Consider the following 24,015-nt stretch of genomic DNA (forward strand, 5'->3'; position numbering starts at 1 on the left):
CCTCAGGCTGATCTCGCATCGAGCGGGGGCTGGGCTAGATGACTTCCAAATGTCCCTTCCATCTCCCAAATTCTACGAACCTGTCACTTGCTCTCGCCATTAGGGAGGGGATCGTGGCTACGTGTGGCTTGGGGCAGACGAGCTTGCGGGGCCAGGGCTGCTGAGACGGTGCCAGCCTGGCTGACTTCATTCCGTCAATTAAATGGGTTCTCAAACGCCATTACCCATGTTTACGTAGAAGTAAGCCCCGCTGAGTTCAGTGGGACATCCCAAGCTAAGTGTGCATCATTTTGCAATCTGGGCCCCCTAATGTTCGCCTGGTTGTAAACCTGGATGTAAAGCAATTATTGTAGTTATTCCAGTGCACAGAAACGGGGGTGGGGGCAGGTTTCACCTGGGCAAAGAGAGAGCATTCGCGGGAAAAGGCTCTTTTCTTAAAAGTGGATGTCGATGACTTCCTATTAGTCACTGGTAGGTTTGTATTAAGATGGGGGCCGAGGCGGTGATTTGCACTTCTTTTCATCTGGCCAGAAAGTTTACCCTGCTTTTCTTTTCTCTTCCCCAGGTGAGAAGCCTTATCACTGTAACTGGGAAGGCTGTGGCTGGAAATTTGCACGGTCAGACGAACTAACGCGCCATTACCGCAAGCACACTGGTATCCGGCCTTTCCAGTGCCACCTGTGTGACCGTGCCTTCTCCCGATCAGATCACCTGGCGCTGCACATGAAGAGGCACGTGTGAAACATGGTTGCCTGGGTCCTTTGGGTGGGATGTAGTAGGGCTGAAATGGAGAGGGATGGGATGGGAGGATGCAAAGAGACTGAGAACTCTATTTATGAAGGGATGGAATATTTTTTCTTATTGGAGTAGCTAATTTATGTATATATTAGTGAAACATTTTAATATTTAAAGAGGAAAGCCATCTGGTTCTTCCATAGCAATATGGAAAAGGTTTATGTATTTAAGAGTGAATAGTTACACAAATCTGGCCGCTGTAGCAGCGGCCAGGGTATATGACAGATTTCACTGGAAGAGCATGGCGAGGGCGAGGGGGCAGTATAAATGCGGTAGTCTATCTCTGCCACTCCCGATCCAAGTCTTCAGTGTGCACACAGCCATAGTACAAATACTATGAAGACTGTCTCAAGCTGTTTGTAAGATTTTTAACTTTTGTATGTTTTACTCTACAGTGGTCTTTGGTGTGTTTTTTTTCCCTCTTGTATTGTAAAAAGGCTCTGTCTTCTCAACCTTTAAAGTAGAAGTCCTTGAGGAGATGGGGGCAAATTAAACTTGGTGGAAATTCTAGCCCTTTTTGTTCTTCCAAGGGATTATGCCAAAACAAAAGGGCTAAAAATGCCCATCCAAAAGACTGTCTTGCACTAACTACTGGTCCTTCTTACTTTTGAAATTAATTGTGAGTTTTAAATATTGATCTCTGCATCCCCTATAATAAACTATGGGAAAAGAGCTTTGGAGATAAATATTTGGTGTTTCTGAACCTCTTAAATTTGATCGTGTTCTGCCAAAATCTATGACTGACAGTTTTGTATAACATTTTAAAAATGACATTTTGTTTCACCTGCAAAGTTTCCAGTTTGATCAGTCTGTTTAGACCAATAAACAGCCTGTGATGATATAACTGTTCTTAAACCGAGAAACGTCCACCAATAAGTCTCCAAGCTGTCAACAGTGAGTGTTTGGGATAAACTCAACAGACAAACACCCCCATGCCACAACTGTCCCTTCTGGAACAGGCTGAAAAACCACAATATAAACCCTGAAAGAGAGAACTTCTTTTGCTGGGCTGCATGAGCAGAAGTATTTAGGGACCAATGTTTGCAACCCAATTCTATGCACACTTATTCTGAAGTACCTGGGAGTTAGCCCCATTGAATTAAATAGAGCTTCTGAGTAGACAAGTGAAATATTGTACTGTAATCATGCTGAGTGTAATGGGACTTGCAGCACAATCCTGTGCATATGTACCCAGAAGTAAGTCTCATTGGATTCAGTGGGGTTTACTCCTAGATAAGTAGGTATAGGATTGCACCCCGAGACCTAAGCGTGCTTAGGGTTGCAATGTTAAATCATTTTTTCTTGCTCAGGGATGCTGCCAAACCAGGACCAAGAATTATTTGATTACTCCACTTTACTTTTTCTGTGAGGTCATGAGACCACATAATTGTAAGTAAGACCTTGGAAAAGGTTGCCTTATAGAACTAAAAAAGAAACAAGTTGTACTGTTTCAATGCTGTCAACCAACTAAAGTTCTTGAGGGGTGCAATCCTGCACATGCTTGCTTGTAAGGGAACAAGTCATACTGACTTTGATGGGAAGCACTTTCAAATAAGTGTGTATAGGGTTGCTAACAGTGCAACCCTGTGTATGCTTACTAAGTAAATCCCACTATGGTCAGTGGGGCTTACTCCCAGCTAAGTGTGAATCAGATGGCAGCCAAACTGTTTTGGCTTTTAACAACGGGCTGGATTGTGCATAAATCGGCTTAATTAAAATACCTCAAGGTGCTTTATGAGAATGTAAATTTTTTTAAAGCAATTTATTGTCTTTGTCTGTGGGAAAGAATGCCATTTTTACTACTTCTCCACAAGTGTGTGAAGCAGGCAATGTTCCAAGACTCTCAGAGGTTTATGAATCTAACTGGTGGTTATTTTTTTCTATGACAACTGAAATATGTAGTTCTATTCTTGTAATCAGTTGGGGTTCTCTGAACCCTGTATCCCTTTGCTCATGCAAATATGTTTCTGGAGCACAAAAGTAGTCTGTTCCACAAGGATAGTGATTTGAGTGGTGAATGGATACTTTTGAAAATCTGTGACTGCAACTTTAAATCAAGCCTTCCCCGTACGCCCTACAGATGTGTTAGACTGCAATTCCCTGGCACGGTGGCTGGGGATAGTGGGAGTTGTAGGACTTTTCCCTCCACATCTGGAGCGCCCCAGATTGTGGGAAACTGTTAGAGATGATCAGTTGCATTGATTAAGGGCACAATCCTATGCATGTGTAGACAGAAAGTCCTACAACTCCCAGCATTCCCCAACCAGCAGTGCTGTCTGGGGAATGCTGGGAATTGTAGGACTTTTTTTCTATCTAAACATGCATTGGATTGCATCCTAAAGCTGTATTTTTGGGACCTGACCTCTGAAGGGGGGGGGGGGGTTAAGGATCCATTCCAACCTCCTATGCCAATGATTTATATGGGTTGACTGTGAGTCTCTTGTGGACGTCTTTATCTGTGGTTTTGGTGTCCCCCTCCAAAGGATGATGATTAAACCAGGTACTGCTGCAGCCGCATTTTTTTCTAGGCAGCTTTTGAGTTTTATTTTTGTAAAGGGCATTTTTGTCCATTTCTGCTATACTTGAATCTTTCTTTCTGAGAAGAAAATGACTCTCTCAATACGTAGCTTATGCAAAGAAGTTGTAATTCTTTTTTAAAATGCTGTAAATGTGTTTTGTTTGTTTTTTTAATAGCTTGGGTCTGTTTAGTAAATGACCTCAGCTCTGGTATGTGCACTGCACCTGTCTGTATATATTGTTAATTAACATTTTTTGCTTGGGCCCATCAGATATCTCCCATCAGCAAAATGTTAGTTTGCTCTATATGCATACCTAGAGATATTGTTGATCTGATGTAAAACAAATACAATAAAATACAATACAATAAAAAGCAAGTAGTTTGTTTCTAACTGAACTATAAATGGGGTGCCAAGGGAGGGAAACAGTATCTGCAAATGGCAGGGTGAGTGTTTTATTTTATTTCAGAAATGTATATGCCACTTCTCAGGGCAAAGCCCTCCCAAGACACCTTGCAAACCTAAGTAAAATAATATATAATCAATGTTAAAATACACACAAAACAATCCAGTTACAAAACTAAAAAAGCAGTTTAAAAGCATAGCACAACACATTTTAGTGAAACAGATTGAAACAAAACCATTTTAAAGTTCTGTTTTTAGTAGGAAATCCATCTTACAGAATCTCATTTCTGCATGTTAAGTCTAAAGAAATCTGTAGATGTGCCTGTTTTCAGTTGCTATAGCCCAAGCCAGTGCTATAAATCTTTCACTTCTTGCCTTCCCTTCCCTTCAACTTGAGTGGCTAAACTAAGGCAGACAGAAATTCAGGAACCAGGGCTGTGTTCCCAGCTGCAAACAAAGTAGGATCAGACCTCTGGATTCTCTGTCTTGAGTGGTGCCAGGTGGCTAAAGGACAGGTTCCTCAACAAATTCTCCTACCATTCTGGGCATGGCCCATCCCTCTGGCTCAGCTGAGCTCTCACACTGGATCTACTGGTAATTTCACTCCTCGCTTAGGTACTGAGGCTTCCTCTTTAAATTAACAAGGGGTGACTAAGCTCTGGCAGGCCCCAAGCCCAGCAAGCAGGTCTTTCTCCATCCCTCCCACAGACACTTTGTACCCATTTTAAGGGCTGGGCTTGTGCGGACTTGATGCAGAGCTTCCAGCACAGGCAAAACTGACTGCCCCAAACAACAGGAGCTCTGGCTGGAACTGTAGAGCAGCTTCCCCCAGCCTGGGCCCCTCCAGATGTTTTGGACCACAACTTCTAACTTCATGGTGGCGGTGGATGATGGAAGTTGTAGTCCATCACACCTAGAGAGCATCTGGCCAGGGAAGACTGCTCTAGAGCAGGGGTGGGCAACTTGTGGCCCTACAGATGTTCTTCAACTGTAACCCCCATCATCCCTCACCATTGGCTGTGCTAATGGGAGTTGCAATCCAACAACATCAGGAGGGCTGCAAGTTGCCCACCCCTGCTTTAGAGCATCGCTGGATAAAGGAATGTGGGCATGAATGTGAGCCACAAGAATAATTCTTAAGAATTCTGGTAGAGAAACATCCTTTGATGCTATGGGCTTCTCAGCTGGGTGTAGAATGGGAGGGCTTGCATCCTGCCGCCCCTAGAACTTGGCAGGCTTCCAAAGGGTTCTGAATCCTCCCTTTGAAATCACCTTGCTGTGGCTACTTTTTGGTGGAGATTTTTGGGCAGTTGGTTGTGGGAGAGAGGGCTGAGGTGAGGGAGGCAGGTGTTCCATGCTTTTTTGCATGTAGTGTGCACCAGGCTGGCAGAAAGATTTACTTTTTTACTTGCCTGTTACAGCAGAAGGAGCTAGATTCTAGACATGCTGCTGACAGTGAAAATCCACATATTTCTCCATGCTGGAAGCATTTGAGCTAGGTGTGACTCATGCAATCTAGTGCAGACATGATTTTGGAATCGGTTAACCCCTAGCACATAACTTGGTTCCAAGCAAGCGGGTTAGGCTTCTATGCAAAGGTGTGTGTGCGCTGCTGGTTTTGTATTTGAGTGGTGGTAAGCTGTCCGCTGTGTGAAACATTTTCCCCTCTGCTAAGGTTTTGAAAGATGGCTGAATAAAAAGAAACATCTTGATGGATCCTCAATAGAGATTCTAATGGATCTAGATTCTTTGCAAATGGATTTTTGTGATTTCTCGAGAGGCTTGTTCAGCAATGTCTTTGTTTACAAATTGGAGAGAGGTGTGGGCTAAACTGAATACCTGATTAATTAGCATGTGCTAGATGAATTCTTGTGTGAATGAGAGAGACTGGCTTTGGTATAGTTATGCTTCCAGGCTCCTACAAACATCCTGTAACACTGGAAAAGCCGGATCCATAGCTTGCCTTCCCCACTGTCTTTGAGCAAAAGTCTGCACACCAAGTTTGTTTTGAATCTTTTCCTGTAGGATAGAAGATGGAACAGGATGCTTCAGCCTACATTCCACAAACTGTCACTTGGACCTTTGATTGCATATTTTTATTTTATTTATTTCATTTCTATACTACCCAATAGCTGAAGCTCTCTAGGTGGTTCACAAAAATTAAAACCACAAAGTGCAGCATAGAACAATATAAAATATAAAGCTTAAAACCACAATGTAACAGTACAACCAGAATAAAACCTAGCAGCAATGCAGAGATTTAAAATACAAATTTAAAGCACCAGAGCTAAAAGACTAGGAAGCTAAAATGCTAAAATAGTGGGAGAATAAAAAGGTCTTCACCTGGCACCAAAAGGACTGTAACATAGGTGCTAGGCGAACCTCTCTAAGGAGCTCATTCCACAGCCTGGCTGCCACAGCAGAAAAGGCTCTGTTCCTGGTAGCCACCGTGGCCTCGCTTCCTTTGGCAGGGGCTCACGGAGAAGGACCCCTGAAGATGATCTTAGGGTCCTGGCAGGCACATATGGGAGGAGGCGATCCTTCAGATAACTTGGCCCCAACCTGTTTAGGACTTTGAATGTTAATACCAGCACTTCGAATCCGGGCTAGAAATGGACTGGATATTGCTCTGTTTATGTAATGTTTTGTATCAGGTGATAGCAAGTTATTCTCATAGCATTTATATCATAGTATCAAAACAATAATGTTTGAAAGAATGAAAGTGGTGGACGTGAAAAAATAGGAAAGAAAGAAAATACCTGGAGGACAGATATGTTTACTGTTTTTAGGCAAGATGGGCAGAGGGTGACTGTTTCCCTTCCTCAAGTCTTTAACAGTAGCCTTTTGGGAGTGACTTTTGTCCTCCATCTTTTACATTTCTACATCTCCTAAAACTGATTGCTTTGTAAACTGCTTTGGGATTATTATTATTTTTTAAATAAAAAGAACTTTACATTTTTTCCCTGAAATACATAAATACAATTTGAAATAGGATACTGGGCTAAGGGGCAGGTTGAACAATACTATCTAGAGAAAAAGCAGTGCTATTGGAGGAAAGAAAATGGCAGGGAGAGTGAGTATAGCTGTGCAAACTTGTGCAATGCGAAGGGGAAGAAAAAAATATTGCCAAGAAACACCCTGTGGGCTCCTCATCTCCACCATTGTGCCTGGCATCTTTGACATCGATCAGGAATTACTCCATGTTCCATGGGGTGAAGACTGATGGAGAAGGGGTGACTGAAAGAGAAACTGGCTGAGAGACATGCAGCAATACCCTAAGATGCCAGGAAGCGTGAGTCACTCAAATACTTCATGATGAGGCCCTGATTCTACAAACAGAGTAGATGGAAGCTGTGGTTTTGCTTGCTGGGCGGCTGAGAGGGAATGTAATGTGGGTAGAACCAGCTTATCCTGCCTTGCTACCATATGTTGCTAGATGGTCCAGCCAGGCTTGTGCATGGAAGCAAATGAGACTATGAGTATTAAGTGGCTGGTGTTACGCGTGTTACCTTTGTAAAGATCACAAGCATGAGCTGTTTCAGGTGGGGTTAGTGTGCTTGCCCTGGTTGCCCGCCTGCACGCTGGCCTCCAGGGAGCAAAACTTGTAGTATAAAAGCTACGATCAGAGTTCTCAGATGCTGCTGTGTCCTGATGTGGAAATACTGCAACTTGTCTAAGTTCCACATTGGTTTCAAAGTAGAGTTATGCCCCCTTGTGATGACTTTGCATAATACACTTTCAACAGATGGCACAGCTGAATTTGTGTCTGCTGCTTTGTTCCACAATTAAAGCTGCAATGCTATATCCCAGCTTTCCCCAACCAGGTGCCCTCCAGATGTTTTGGTCTACAACTCTTATCATCCCCAGTCAGCATGACTGATGGCTGAGGATGATGGAATTGTAGGCCAAAACATCTGGAAGGCACTAGGCTAAGGAATGCTGCTCTACCAACTTATCTGGGGTGGGGAGAGGTTTGGGGAATGAGGATTGTGCTGGGAGCTGGAGGGAAAACCTTCAGAAGTCTGATTTGACCCCTGGTTCTCCCAGCTGCATGTACCCAAACTAGGGATATAAGATTCTGTCACCCCAGCTTAACTTGCTTTCTGCAAAATTTGGCAATCTCCACCAGTCCTGTTGAAGACTTTCCTCATGAAGGTTCCTCCTCCCTCACTGATTCATCACCAGCAGCCATTCTGGCAGGCTGCACTGAGGGAGATGAGAGGGAGAGTAGGGCCATTCTACTAGTCCTGTTGAAAGACTTAATTTTTTACCTCTTCCCTCCCCATTCCTTTTTCCTTGTGTGTCATGTCTTTTTAAATGATAAGCCAATGAGCAGGGACTGTCTTGTTTTTCTGATTTTATGTAAGCTATCCTTCGAGACTTTTATTGGCTGAGGAGTTGGACAAAAATACTTTAAATAATAAGCTCCACTGAACTTCTAAGTAGTCATGCACTTTAAACAACTGAGTGAACATGGTTTGATATAGGAGGCAACAGCTGAACAGAACAGGCAGACTAGTAAAGATACAGCGTTAGTCAGAGTGAACCAGGAAAGAGATCTTGGAATCATGGTGGACAGCTCAATGAAAATGTTGACCAGGGAGGGTGGGAGTCTGGCACCTGTGAAAAAGGCAAAGCGAGGACAGCCCCTGAATAATTTTTTCTTTCTCTTCAAATATTTCCCTTGATAGTCTTCCCATCTAACCTGTTTTGACCTTTTTGAGTTTTGACCTGTTTGGCTCTGAGTTTGGATCATGTATCTCTGTGAGGTCTGTGGACTGTTCTTTCATACATTGTTTTATCCTCCCCTGACTACATGGTGCTTTTGTTGAGATCTAAGTATGGCCTCAAACTCCATTCCTTCTCTGTCTGTTGGGTTTTTTATCTGTTTGTCTCCATGAGCCAAGTCCTGGCACTGGACTATACAGCAACTTCTGCTTTATTAGCAGAAGAGACTTGGTGCAAACAATTAGTGATACCAACAAGGCAGAGCAAGGATATCGAGGAACCATCCATAGAGAAGTCTTAACCAGAGCGTGTGACTAAGATCTGATAGCAATAGATATGAACAATGGCAGGTGCAAGAGCACAAGCCGAGATTCATCACTGCCCCGTAGACTCAGGTGCCCAAAGGCAAATGTTTCCTAAAGGTGGGTCCTGCTTGTCCGTTTGTGAGTGTGTGTGTGTATATGTGATAGCTGTGGCTTAATAATCTCAGTGTTCAGCTTGTAATCTGATCAGAGCTATAGAGCAGTGTGCAACACGGGACAAATTGCAAAGGTAAAGCTTGGCCACACACTCAGATGGTACATTTGTGCAACAGAGGTTAGGGCTAGGAAACTGAATATTCTTATACAGATACCTGGGGACTAGGTGTGTTATGGGGAATGCTTGGCTGGCTGGGGAATGCTGGGAGTTGAAGGACCTTTTTCTGTCTACATGCATAAGATTGCACCCTAATAGAGTTAAAACCTGATTAGTGATGCCAGTGAACGAACAAATGTTCACCTGAACCAGCATCTACCCAAACCATACTTCTCTTCAGAGGAGTAGATTCCTTATATGTCTGAGAACCTTCAGCAAGAGTACTGCTTTCAGGCTGTGGGTATTTCAGTATTTTAAAATGATTGTATATCAGTTATATATTTAAACTTTATGAGTTTCCCGTATGGGAAGCGCTTCCCTGTAAGAAAAAGAGTGAAAACTGTGTGTACGTAATAACGCGTGGTGATCACACATGCAACCGAATTGCCACGTGTCACATGGTAATGCTTGCTGGGAAGCTGCAGCCAATAGCAGCTTTCCAAAATGTGTCTGTGCACAGTGAAATAGAAGAGTGCACTCTTCAGAAGTCATAATCTTCACTCCGTTTTCATGCCTTCTCTAGAGAAATGGGTCCCATGCTGGTAAACTGTAAAGAAGACCTTAGAGATTTGTCCAGTGATGAGGGTTTGCTAAAGAATTGAACTGCTCTTAGTTCTCAAGAACAAATTCACATGTGGCACCAGAAACTGATTCTGTACATTTTTCAAGGAGCGGAAATTCAAATTCCTGAGTTAACCAAGCACACACATACTTGAAGTCAATTTGAATGGGAAACCATTAGGGCAGATACTGCAAGTGGAAAAAGATGGGGATGCTCAGTTGCTGTTGTTATTATTTGTGCTTTATATAAGAAACAGCAGCTGATAAGGCCACAAGACAGCTGTGTTTTATTAAATTATTGCTTTTTGCCACTGAGTGGAGATTCCCTTGGCATTGCTGGGAATTTATGATGGGTGGCATTTATGCACCAATCGAGTGCCTTTTGAAGCAGACCTTGGATCCCACTGTTAAGTTTGAGGCAAAGCAGTCCTATACTCACATTACACTGGGGGAAAGGGAAGGGAGGGAGAGATAAGCAATCCTGTGCATTCTTTATTTGGGATTAAGTCCAATTTAACAAAGTAAACATGCATGGGATCGGGCTGCATGAGATCTGAGAAAACTGCAAACAAGCTAATTTTGACCTTTTTGGTGCTCTGTAGCTGCTATGGATGCCATTCCTCCCCCCAATTGTTTTAACCAATTTTGGGGGGCAGTGGCGAGGTCCACAGTGGGAGGTGCATACATGCCACGTGTTGCCTAGCCCTGCTCTAAATACAGTCATTTGTAAATTCCTACTGTTCCAACTCCAGCAGCCTTTTCTGAGGCTAAAGAGATAGAAGAGTAGGAAATTAAACATGACTGTGTCTGCCTTACTTAAATGTACATTCCATTTAAATCAAGGGGACTTAATTTAGAGTAAACATGGGTAGGATTGGATTGCTAATATTAGAACCAGGCCTACCCTGCTCTCTAGCCATGAACACTATCCTGAAGGATCCCTAGACCCATCACTCTTCCACCCTAGAAAGCACATGCATGCCATACTTGTCTACACGTTCTTACTGCCGGCTGTTTCAAGTTAAAATTGAGTCTTATATTAATGCCATATAACAATGGAAGAAGCATACTACATGTTCTGTTCAGAAATTCTTGATAAAGATGCATCGCTGACCTCTAAAACAGGGGTGGGGAGCCTGTTTCAGTCTGAGGGCAGAATTCAATTTCAGAGAAACTCTTGGGGGCCGCATTCCTGTGATGAGTGGGGACAAAGACAACGGGATGTGCCAAAATTACAAACAATACCAGCATATCTTAGTTTAAAGCTCATACTGCCAGTAACTGAGCATTAGGAGAGGCATTTTAACTTTTTGAAGTGGGAAAAACTGCACAAAAGCCAGAAAACCACCAAAGGGTTGGTGCTTGAGGGAAAGGTGGTAGAGCCAGGGAATGGGGGTGCGGCCAGCTAAGGAATCCCAGTGGGCCAGACTGGGATCCCAGGAGAGCTGGATTTGGGCCCTTGGGCCTGAGGTTCCCCACCCCTGACCCAAAGGGAGGCATACATAATATTAGTGTAATGAGCGCAAGCAAGCAGTCTTGTGATATCACCATCAGCATTCAGGAAATAGAGGAAATTATTAATGGGCAGATTGTATGGGCTTCATTATCCCAGAGAATGTGCTGAATCTTACACTGTCTTCCACTTTATAGAACAAGTGGATGGATTTGGCCAGAGGGAGAGATGGAAAATTGTGATTACAACTATGGGAAGACCAAATCTGATCATAGGTCTTTTGCTAAAGCATGATGCGTTCTGTCACTTGGTGTCACTGTTTTCTCATTGCTATGGTTTTGTCAAAAAGTAGAATGTTAGGAAAGGTAAAAAAAAAAAAAAAAACTAGCGCAAGCCCTTTTAGCATCAGAACTGAAGTCAGCTTCCACCCACCAGAACGTTCTGGTGGTTTTCAAAGGAATGCCAGAACTGAGAGATGAGAAGGTAGTCGATAGAAAGAAAGCCTGCTGTGGTCTGGTCAAAGCTACAAACACAAAGGAGAACAGAGACCAACGCCAGCAGTCAGCAGGGCAGAGTATAGAAAGGTGGAGACATCATAAGAACAGGAAATGGGGAGCAAAGGATGATATAGTTCTAGAAGGTGGGGCAAGGGGAAAAGGCAGACTGGGGAACATAAAGCCAGATGGCCTGTTGGTCCTGTGAAGCTGACTAGGACGTTTTTATCCTCAGGGTGGTCAGTAGGGATGTACGAAAGTCACTTACCTTTTCAAAGGGTGACATTCGCGGTGGGGGGAGGCACTCCGTCCCTCCCCCAAAAATCCTCTCTGGCCGGCTCTGCTCTGCGGACATTCCACAGAGCTGCCAGCCGGGGCCGCCTGCAGCTGGACATCCGGCCGCTGGACAGCCTGCAGGGATGCAAATGGCGGCTGCCGTAGCTGCTGCCATTTGCGTCCCTGTATTTTGCCATGATAGGCTGCGTAAATATTTACATAGCCTATTACGGCAAAAAAAAAAAAGGGAACGCAAATGGCGGCCACGACACCATTTGCGTTTTTTTTTTGGCCATAATAGCCTACGTAAATATTTACATAGGCTATCACGGCAAAAAAAAGGGAACACAAATGGGGGCAGCCATAGCCGCCGCTATTTGTGTTCCCTTTTTTTTGCCGTGATAGGCTACGTAAATACTTACGCAGCCTATCACGGCTTCCGCAGGGATGCAAATGGCGTCCCTGCGTTAGCCGTGATAGGCTACATAAGTATTTACTAGCCTATCACGGCTATATGGAAGAAGCGAATGGTGGCCGCAGACGTAGCCGCCATTCGCAATGCAACGTGGACAGCAGCAGGTAGGTGCTCCGTTCTGGGCCCATTTCGTGGGGCGGGGGGCTTCGTTCCGCCATGGGTTTCGGGGGCCAGCATTCAGCCTCACTGAGATCCGTGGCGGAATTCTCTGACATCCCTAGTGGTCAGCAGTATTCAGGCAGGAGAGTCTAGATGAGGCCAACTAGGCACATCTGAAAGGAAGAACAGATCTGGTAAAGATCCTTAGGTGTTGATGGCTTCAACTGGTAGGAATTAGCTACTAGAGTCAATGATGCTTTGTCAAGAGCCTTCTCTGCCCCACCCACCCCAAAAGGACTGGCAAGTATTTTGCCAGAGCTTTGGTTCAGGCAGATTCTTTTAAAATTATTTTTGCCAGTTGCTGTTTGGGGAGCCAGTATTTCTAGAGTCCCCAAGGCAGACAGAAGCAGCATATTTTCAATTGCTTAGTTTTCTCAACACCCTTTAGCCATCCCATTTTATGCATAAGCAGGATGGCTAAAGAGTTCTGTTTCCCAAATTTTCAAGGCAAGATTAGTAGTTTGTTATTACTATTATTTTAGACTTTAGTGCATCTTTAATGGGGATAATAATCTGCATAAGTTATTGTGAATACAAGGCAGGAGAGTGAGTAGAAATCATTCAGGTTTGTTTATCACAGTGCTTGGCCAGAAGAGTTTTCAACTTAGTGCTGTATGGGAAGGCCTATTTCATCAAGGCCACAATCCTGTGCACCCTTCCTGAGAGTAAGCCCCACTGAGTTCAGTGGGTCATACTTCTAAGTAGACATACATAGGATTATACTGTAAGACTTCTAGAGGCTAGATGACAGACAAGTGTTTAAAGAGGGGATCTCTCTCTCTCTCTTTTAAATATTACGAGGTTCAGCCTCTCTCACGGCTGAGTAAAAGTGGCTTATGCATATGGGTGCATAGCACTGCTAGTGAATGTGTGTGTGTGTGGGGGGTGGCCCCTGCAGTGGGCATTGAACTCTTAGGTTAGAAGTGCCAAGACAGTGATACATCAGACTCAGAGGTTTGCTTACAAGGAGACTTTATTGAGTAACTTACAGCATACAGGCATACCCAATGGTTGGATCAGACAGCTTCTCTGAACCCAGAGCCATGGGGTACAATGGGTCTTATACTCTACAGGTTAGCAATAAGCAGCATAATAGCAGCATGCGCCCCTAGCGTTCATTCTCAGCATAAACTAACAGCACTTGGTTCTCAAGCATAGCCACCTGCAGCTTTCTGCACATGCTCAGAGGATTACTAGCATGGGAATTGCACCAATAATGAACTTAAGCAAGCATTATGGACCTCTAGGCCCCTCTAACACTACAAATGACTTAGCTACGCTCCTGGGGCCAATACATTCCACCCTCAGATGATCAAAGGCCGATAACAGTCTGCTTTGCCACTTGATCACCAGGGGGTTGACATCTACGTCAATGTATACTTTAAATGCGATAGCCATATAAGCAAGCACACAAAGCTAAAAAGCTGCCAATAACAGAATTATTGCAACCACTTGCTTCCACTCCCCACCCCCGATTCCTTGAAACCAGTCAGGTTGGAGAAGGACTCCTCTTCTAGGTGATGTATTTTCTCACTTTGCTTGTATGTAACAGCCCAGAGGTGGGCTATTACCTCCCCCACCCCTTTGGGAAGAGAAATCTTTCTCTCTCTCTTTCTGACCTGCCTGTTTTGCAGATCATGTTTCAAACTTTCTACATAAAACTCTCTGTGCCATGCACCAGCTTTAACCCTTCACTTGTCTTCTCTGCAAGTTAGGCAGTTTGCCTTTGCCTCAGCAGAAACTCACTTACTTAAAACTTTTCTGCCTTACACTAGTCCCAATGACACACATTTGGGATAGGCTCGTTTTCCTCTTCTAGTCACATTTTCTCATTTTAAAGAACTCTTACATTATTGTAGTTACTCCACCCCGAGGTAATAAGCTTCAGGCATAATCAGCTGCTTCTAATTTACCCTGGGGGCAACTATAGCCATGCTTTTCCGGGGGGGTCTGGCACCCCCTCTTTTTCTTTTTCTTTCTCTTTATCTGCCACTTTCTCTTTCTCTCTGTCTTTTTCTACTTGTCTCTGTCCTTCTCTGCTTGTCTTTGTCTTTGCCCTGCAAACCATTGGGAACCACACTCAGTATCATTTCGAGTTGCAACTGATAGTAAAAACGTTTACAAATATTATATAGTATTTAACAAATCATAAAATACAACAAACTTTCCTTGAAATTTAACACCATGACTGGAAAACATTTCTTGCATGGTGAGGGATGATGGAGCAGATTTAGCAATCATACTGCTCCTCCGGGTTACATGGTCAGGGCCCATCAAGACTGAGGGAAGGGCATACCCACACATGCAAAGAGTCCTAGGCCACCCTTTTTGCATCAGCAACTCCATGCTGCATGAGTTCTGGCAGAGGGAAGTCTAAAAGTCATGGATCAAACTCAGCCTGCCATACACTGAGCTGACTACCAACACAGACACATAATCCACAGCACTGAGAGTTCAAGGCTATGAAAAGCCTCACAGTACTTTCTATGGCAAGTCTCTGACAATTCAAAGTTCCAGTCCATGTGCAGAGTGTCTCTCAAAAGCCCAGACTATGATGGATCCAAATAGCGAAGGCTTTGGGCAATAAAGATGAGATGTTTCCAGCAAAGGCTCCTTGCCTCTGCATCAGCTCAAAAGGAGAAGGTGTGACCATACACACCTTCCAGATCTCTTGACAGACAAGGGCTTTTAGCCTTTTAGTGAGGCTTCTGACTAAACAGAATGGCACAGCTCAGCTCTCCAGCCATGATGCTTCAACTTGGGCAACCTTTCTCTAATCTTACTCCACTTCTGTCAAGTTCTCACCAGACATCTTCTAGCCTCCTTCTCCCTCTCTAGGCTAAACTAGCAGCGGCTAGGGAGTTGGGTGACTCGGCCTGGCTCCGCTCTGAGAACACACAGAGGTAAGCTCATACAGACTCTAACATTCTTAAAACTGAATAGCCCTAAACTCTTTTAGGCTACTTCTAACTAAATTCAACTATAACTTACAAGTCACTGCATTTCTAATGCTGGGCCTTGACATTATGTTTGCTCTCAGAACATCTCTTTCACTCCAAAAACTTACTCCCTTCCCCCCACACACTGTCCCAGCTTGGTTGCTGGGAGATTGGTGAGGGGAAGCGACTGTCCAAGCTAGGGAGCTCACAAAAACACATTGCCAGTGATTCTGAGCTTTCAGTGGGTCTACTTGGAAATCTCTAAATTTAAGCTATTTCAAACACATTAAAAGCAACAAAAACATCTCTTTTGCAAGGAGGAGAGATCGGCTGTGCTCCCCCACCCTTCTGCAAAATACACTTAAAGTTACAGGGCAGTTTTGAACTACACAGTTCTTAACAGCAACAGAACAACAGTTGGGCTTTTAAACACTTCTTAAACAAGGACTAAGCTTTGGGGGCTTTCTATCACTAGACAGGCTAGCCAGGGATTCACAACATGACACACACACACTCCTTTTCTTCTCCCTTAACCTGGCACACAGCAACAAAGTGCTGAGCGGGGAGGTGGGGGTCAGGTCATACTTGCATTCTTTACGCAGCCATTAATCTTCTTTGGGAGGTGGCGGTGGGGTAATTTGCAGGACTTGAAGGTAAAACTTCACAGTTTGTATTTGTAAATCCCAAGTCCGAAACAAGACACAATGAGATACAGGGCAGCCCAATCTTTGCCTTGTCAGGGGCAACAAATGACTTGGGTCAGCTTTTTCCACTGGAGTCTCGAACAGGAAAACAGTCTTCGTTTTCAATTGTAACCTCACTTACAGCATCAGCTAGCCAGTTATACAGGTACAGCTACTATGATATCTTCTTTTCTTCTCAATCAGGTTGGGTCCCCCAGCTTACACAGTTTATTGTCAGTTTACAGGAGCATGGTAGCGCGTTTGGCCTGGCCAGGAACACGCTGCCAGGTTTCTTCATCTCTTCAGCGCACATGCTCAGGCAGTCCAACACTGGACACTCAAATCACTGGGATTTCTTTATTGCAGGGAATCCCATGGCAAAAGCTTAATGGATACACTCTTCAGAAATCATATAGCTGATGGTCAGTAGCTACAGGTTCTATGCAATTCTAGAACAGTTCAAAGCTAAACATGGTTACCTTGACAGAGATATTCAGCATGGTCTCTCTGCTTCATTCTGCCTTGGGACCATCCTCTGGCACACTTCCCGCTCTAAGAGGGGTCTAGTCCGTGCTCTGGGGGCTGATTCTTCACCTTTACTCTGTTCTTCAGCCTCATCTCTCGGGTCTTCATTTTCAGTTTCCACTTCTTAGGGATTTCATCCCAATCAGGCGAGGTGATGAGGCTGCACCCTTCGGGACGCCGTGGGCAATTTTTCTTCCGTGCTTGATGTATCAGTCTAACGGCTACTCCTTCGGCTTCACGCTCCCACACCTCGTTAGAGGCCAGGCTGTCCTGCAACATTTCTCTAATCAACAGCCTCAGATCTCCTTCTTTCAGCTCAGCCTTGAGCTTTTCTACTGTTTCCTCTCTCCATTCTGAATCCTTCTGCCCGACAGCTCCTAAAGCTTTCAGCAATAACCACGCTAGATGTCTTGCACGTTGCTTCTCTTTAGCTGACCCCTTTCCCAGCTGCAGAGATTCTAACGCAGTTTCCAGACCCACTGGGGTGCAGTCCTCTTCGACCTCTGGCCATGCAATCGGGCCACTCAGGACCGCCAATTGCTTTGCGGTGGGACCCCACAGACCCTCCTGTGGCCAGCCTGGGAGTTGGTTTAACACGCTGATCCCCTCGTTCTCCTTCCCTCTGAATCTGAACAGAGCAGTATCTTTGGCATCCTGCTCACTGCGCCAAATATGTCGCCCCTGCAGTAGGCGTTGAACTCTTAGGTTAGAAGTGCCAAGGTAGTGATACGTCAGACTCAAAGGTTTGCTTACAAGGAGACTTTACTGAGTAACTTACAGCACACAGGCGTACCCAATGGTTGGATCAGACAGCTTCTCTGAACCCAGAGCCATGGGGTACAATGGGTCTTATACTCTACAGGTTAGCAATAAGCAGCATAACAGCAGCACGCACCCCTAGCATTCATTCTCAGCATAGGCTAGAAGTGTTTGGTTCTCAAGCACAGCCACCTGTAGCTTTAAGGTAAACAAACTCTGCTTCTCAGGCACATCAGTGATAAGGCTTTCTACTCATTAGTAAGGAATGCACTGAGAAGGCTGTTATCGGCCTTTTGACTCATCTGCACATGCTCAGTGGCTTACTAGCATGGGAATTGCACCAATAATGAACTTAAGCGAGCATTATGGATCTCTAGGCCCCTTTAACACTATAAATGACTTGGCTACGCTCCTGGGGCTAATACAGGGTGTATAGACATTAGTCTCCAGTTGCTTTTTGGAGACTGTGAAATATGCTGACGAAATAAGCTTCCATAAGGACACGAAGGAGCCATCAGCAGCTGAAGTGGAGGAAAATGGGTTAGAGAACATCAGCTTTAGCTGCAGCACCCTGAGAAACATAACACCAAGGCTTGGCCTCCACTCTGAAATCTGTGCTCCCAAGGACTTAGCTGCACCATCCTGTCCATGTCTACACAAAAGTGCATCCCCCTAGGACTTACTTTCTACTACTCCCAGGAAAGTGGCTACAGGACTGCAGCCTCAGAGGCCTCGCTGGTTGCTCTGCTGCCTCTGTACACTGCTGGGCTCTTTTGGAACCTGCCTTGGACAGGGGAGCCACTGTAGACTACATATTTATATTTATTCATCTATTTTATTTATATCCTCCCTATAACAAAAAGTTCTCAGGGTGGCTCACACAATGAAACAGATTTAAAAACTCTACACAGATACTATCTAAAATGTCTGGGAGAAGAGGAATGTCTTCATCTGGTGCTGAAAAGATAGCAGTGTGGGTGCCAGGTGAGCCTCCTTGGGCAGGGCGTTCCATAAACAGGGTGCCACAACTGAGAAGGCCCACCTGGAGGCGAGCCCCAAAGATGACCTCAGGGTCAGGACAGAGCTGTTGAACCTCTTTCAGCCCAAGGGCCAAATTCAATTTTGGAGAAGCTCTCAGGGGCTGCATTCCAGTGCTGGGCAAGGCCAAAGGCAATGGAAGTTAGGCTATAAATACAGAAATACCGGCATATTTTGACTTCAAGCCCTTACTGCCAGTGACTAAGCCTTAGGAGAGGCATCTCAACTTTTTGGAATGGGGAAAAATTGCACAAAAGCTGGGAAACCACCAAATGATCAGTGGTTGGGAGAAAGGAAGGGCAGGGGGGAGATTTGAGGAACCCTGGAGGGCCAGATTTGTCCCCCTGGCCTGAGGTTCCCCACCCCTGAGAGAGGGTCAACATTGAATCTTTTCCTCAATTTTCTGTGAACTGGTACTCAGAAGCACTTGGATGAATGGCACCAGCAAGGTTTCTCTGTAGACATCTCTCCTTGGGTTCTCAGATGCCTAGGGATTCCTAAAACGGGTCCCTTGGCAATGCAGCCCTCTGCCTGCTTGCTAGGTGCCTCCTGTCCTGTCATCTATTTTATTTTTATTTATTTATTACATTTATATCCCGCCTTTTTTCCTCCAAGGAACTCAAGGCGGTGTACATACTCCTCCTCCTCTCCATTTTATCCTCACAACAACAACCCTGTGAGGTGGGTTGGGCTGAGAGTCTGTGACTGGCCCAAAGTCACCCAGTGAGCTTCCATGGCCGAGTGGGGACTAGAACCCGGATCTCCCGACTCCCAGTCCAGCACTCTAGCCACTACACCACACTGGCTCTCTACATGTAGAATCTCTAATGTAGATTCTGCTAATCTACATTAGCAGAAAAGCTCATCTTGGTCCCAGCAGCGTTAACCCTCACTGCATGCATGATGAGCATTTAGCAATGTACAGACCTGGCAAAGGAATGCAGAGGAGCATAGAGGAAGCACAGCTTCTTGAAAAACTACATCGTTTAACCACCAGAGGGCAGTGTGCTCCTTCTGAGCTGGTAAGGTTGCTGGCGATCAGGGCGTTGAATTATGTAATTCCGGAGCTACCCCGCCCCCCGCCGTGACTTTCAGTGCTCGCTATTGAAAGCGGTCTGGCCCAGGCTGCTGATTGAACTCCCCCGCCCCGCTTTGCATCTTTGTCAATTTGAGTCCTTTTTTTCAAATGTGTTTTAATTTGTTTTAATAATATAAAAATGCAAGCTTGTAAGACCAACAAAAACAAGTCCAGATCCCTCCAAACCCCCACTATGCTGAAGTCACTGCATTACAATCAGACTCTAATGATAATATTGTACATGTACTAGGAAATACTTGTAAAACTTGAGGAAACCTATTACTCAAAGAGTTCTAAGAAACTGTTCCATGTTTTGTTAGAAGTGGTCTAATTTCGCTACAGACCACTACCCATGAGGTACGAATTTGTCAAAAGGATTATACATATGTTGTACTGGACATCAGAGAGAGAGTTCAGTGAAAAGGCTCTGGGTTCAACCAGCAGCCTGGGCCAGCTGGCTTTCCAGTGCAGGTGATGCCCCCCACCCGCCCCACGCCAGATTCTAGTTCAACCTCCCTTTCCCTCCCCATGCAGTGTGGAACTGATCCAAACTGGTTGCGCACACATGCGCTTGGTTTAATTTTTTTTACACCCTGGCATAGCTGCAAGTGCTGCATTTAACGTCACGTGTAGGTAGGCCTACAGCCAGGACAGGTTAGCCTTTTTATTTTAGGATTAATGCCCTGTCCACTGTCCTGCCGGTGCCATTTCTGCATAATAATTGTGCCGAGTTGGCAGTTTCCCTTCCCTGAAATTGACACAGTTTATCCTCATCCTTAGTTTCCTTATTTTGATAGCGAGCTTCATTCAGTCCTTAATTATTTTATCCACGCTCTTTCTTGCGGCCTCAAATACAGGCCTCATAGAAGCAGACACTCTCAGCCCCCTGCCCCAACCCACACACTGACTCCTTCTCTCCCTTAAGATGTGGGCCCCACACAGTCACTCTTCTTCTTGTTTAATGTCTTGTGCCATTTTCATCACCATTTTGGGGTGATCAACACTCTACTTGTTGGAATTCTGGCTTACACTTGCACATTTCACAAAATGGTACAAGGGGAAAGAGTTGTGTTTCTCATCACTGCTGGCTATTGGCAAGATCCCATCGCTCACCCATCTCCAACTGGATGCTCTCCAGACATGCTGGACTACAAACCCCATCAGCCTAACTATGATGAGATTATGGGAGTTGTAATCCAACACATCTGGAGGGTACCTGGTTGGAGAAGGCTGCTGTAGATGACCCCAGTATCCACATTCCATGCAGTAGTTGCAATAGCAATGGGTGCAATAATTGGGGGGGAAATGCACTTTCCTGCGAAAAAGATATTGCAGTCTGAATGCTTCAACAATATGATAGTCCCCCACAACAGAAGTATTACCTTGAGGCAAGATGTCTGGACCATGCACAGCAAAGCAGCTAACTACTGTGAAAATATTGTGCAACAGTCCGATCATCTGGAAAAGTCCTAAATAATGCGAGAAGCTTGGGCAATTGTTCCACAAGCCCTGTCCTAAATAGTTGAGAGCAGAGAGGGAAAACTGCATTCTGGGGGGCAGGGGGGGGTCACACAGGAAGAACTAATCTGGCTTTAATACTCAGTGGTGTATATTCTAGAATGTGAGGATCAAGAAGGGCACTGAAAGTGCTGCATACAGGTACTGGCACAGGCTTATAGATACAGGCTGAGTTACTAGAGGGCTCTGCCAAAGACTTCACAGGAAAGAAATGGCTTTTTAAGGAGAGATTTGAATGAAGTAAGAGAAGTGGCATCACACAGGTGTTTTGGGAGACAGTTCCAAACATGCAGGGCAGCAATGAAGAGTCGTGTAGACCTGTGCTACTCTTCTTACCCCTGCATAACAAGCTGAACATGCCAAATTTCCCTCTTCTACACAGTTCTTAAAAGTCCACTCTTCTGTCCTCTTTTGCACCTAGTCACCCAATATCCTGCAAGGAAGAGTGGGTCACCTATGATCTCTATTGTGTGGGTGAGGTGTAGGGATACTTCCCCCTGCTGGAGAGCTGTGGTACTTCAGAAGTCCAGGCCGATCTGATCTACAAATGTAAGATACCGCAGTAAGAGAAAAAGCGTTACTTGTGGGGAGGATGGGTATTCAAAAGATACTTTGATAAACATTAATTACCCATAGATCATATACTCTGATCGCCCTTTTTATTCACATAAGCGGAATAGTTAGGAACTGATTCTGATATACCTAAACATGGGTAGGCAACTTCATTTATCAATTTTTATTTGATAAATAAAAGGGTAGGCAACTTGTGGTCCTCCAGATGTTGTTAGGCTGCAACTCCTGTCAGCCCTGTCCAGTAACATCTGGAAGGCCACGAGTTGCCCACCCCTGACTTAAAGGCTGGGAGAATGAGTTTAAATTTGTGCTGTCAGGTTCATGTTTGTGTTGTTAAGACTGTTACAGTTTCAGTAATCTAGAATTAGACATATTCTTAAAGGATTTGTGAATTGTAGGACGTTTTCTGTCTAAGCATGCATAGGATTGTGCCCTAAATTGCTCTTTTAAAGGGGAGGAATTCACCCCTTAGCTACTCTGTTTTTTAAAAACTATCAAATGCTTGTTAAATTATCTTGAGAACAGACCCTTGAATGTGGCTGTGATTTATTCTGATCCTTGCCAACATAACGAACAGAACCAGAGACTGGATTTATTCTGGGTTATTTATACTGAAATAAAAGAAGAAGAACTCGAGAGAGACCGAAGATCTAATGGCAGGTTCCCCCCCATATAGGACCACGGAGTTGTTGCATAGGCTCTGCCCTCCCAATACCTGGCCCAGTGGACTTAGTCACAACCATAAATCCATCAGGGTAATTAGCCCCAGTTGCCAGCCCAGCTCAGTTGCCTTGCCCCAGCTGCTGTGCCCCCTTTGAATCCCTGTCACAAGACAGTGCTGCACTGGTTGGAGGTTATTTTGGGCAACTACAGACAACTCAGCTGTTGTGTTTCCCATAGCAGGCAGGACAAGGGTTCAGGCTCTCGGTCAGGCATGCTTAATCATCTCAATCACAATGCGAAGTGGTAACTAGGGTAGGCTGAAGCCACTGAGGACTAGTCAGCTAGGCTTTGCACCTTCATCTAGGCCAGAGGCTCCTTGGAACTCCCATAATAATCACAATACTTAGTGTATATATAGTGCATTTCAAGTATGCACAGTGCTTTCAGAAATCCTTACAACCACCATGTAATGAGAGCCAGTATAGTGTAGTGGTTAGAGTTTTGGAGTGGCACTCAGGAGACCCAGGTTCTAGCCACCACTCGGCCATGAAAGTCATTAGGCGACTTTGGCCAATCACTGATTCTCAGCCTGACCTACCTCACAGGGTTGTTGGGAGGATAAAATAGAGAAGAGGATCATGAACGCTGCCTCGGGTTCCATGGAGGAAAAGGTGGAATATAAATGTAACACACAAACAAATAATGTGGGCCAGTATCATTATCCTCATAATGGATGCAGAAGTACTGGCTAAGAGAGACAGCTCCCTAGTGAGTTTATGGCTATGTCGGAAACAGGGATTTCCCTGTTGCACCAGCTCTTGCTGTCGGAGGACTGGATGACGTGTCAACACTGCTGTCCCACACACATATTGCTTTTCCTACGCTAAGCGGGATGACTAATCCTGTAGTTCAGTTCAGCACTAGAGGACCCGACTGGCCTACTCCAAGTGGCTGAATGCTCCTTAGTTTGTGGCAGCTTCCTACTCATGGTAAACGCTACCAGAATCTGCAAAATTCTGCACGCTGCCTGCCCCTTCACACTTAAGAGATGCCCTGCAAACCTGAAAGCATCAGGAAATCCATTTGACAGATGCAGAAAACTGCCATGAGAAAAATAAAAAAGGCCACCATTTGAATTGCTGCATAACTCTAACAAGGCTCCTATATTTTTGGCAGCCTCAAGACAAGCAAAAGTTCCACAGGTAGATCTTTCCATGACATGTAGATGCTGAGAGGGCAGCTACACCTATTCATCTCCTGCCTGTTGCATAGTTATTCAAAGTTGGGGGATCCTGCCAGAAAAAAACATGGAACTTCTAGCCTTGACGAGGCAGGGCTGTCCTCTGAATTGGCTCTTCATAGTGGCCCATCCTGTGCAAGAGGGATGGGCCCAGATTATGATGCTGTTAGTGGATGGCTGCCTTACATGACTGTTCTCCTTGTGAAGCAGCCTGAGGGGAAGGAAATCCAAAGTGTGGTTCCCTTGCAAAGCGCTCATCTTCTGCCCTCTGAGCCAGCCACTTTCCTTCATTTGCCAGCAGAGGGCTCCAGAGAACATCCAGCCACAGTGAGTCTCTACCTGGAGGGCAGGCAGGCATTACAGTCAAGCTTAAGCAAGCACCGCTGATGAAATTTTGGCCAGGAGTCCGATTTTCCCAAAGTTCCTATAGCCTCCTGCCTGCACAATGCTAAGAAAATACAGCCACGCTGTTGCCATCGTATCTCTTTGTGTCCAGCAGCC

General features: G+C 45.0%; 1 protein-coding gene across 5 annotated transcripts in view; it reads left to right on the forward strand.

Moving 5' to 3' along the window:
• LOC146348276 (uncharacterized) overlaps nt 1-24,015 on the forward strand; it is a 69,607-nt gene that overhangs the window by 3,144 nt on the left and 42,448 nt on the right. For 2 of the 5 annotated variants that reach the window (XM_084852736.1, XM_084852734.1), the window contains exons 3-4: nt 566-731; nt 2,106-2,184. In XM_084852736.1, the coding sequence (XP_084708862.1) occupies nt 566-731; nt 2,106-2,139 (200 nt within the window). In that variant the 3' untranslated portion in view covers nt 2,140-2,184. Of the gene's footprint in view, nt 1-565; nt 12,131-24,015 lie in introns of those variants that run through there. The other 3 variants (XM_084852739.1, XM_084852735.1, XM_084852737.1) reach the window with 3 other exon arrangements.

The sequence above is a fragment of the Heloderma suspectum genome, chromosome 4, assembly GCF_057233095.1.
Source record: "Heloderma suspectum isolate Gila_16-S chromosome 4, 16-S_ref, whole genome shotgun sequence".
Lineage (NCBI taxonomy): Eukaryota > Metazoa > Chordata > Lepidosauria > Squamata > Helodermatidae > Heloderma > Heloderma suspectum.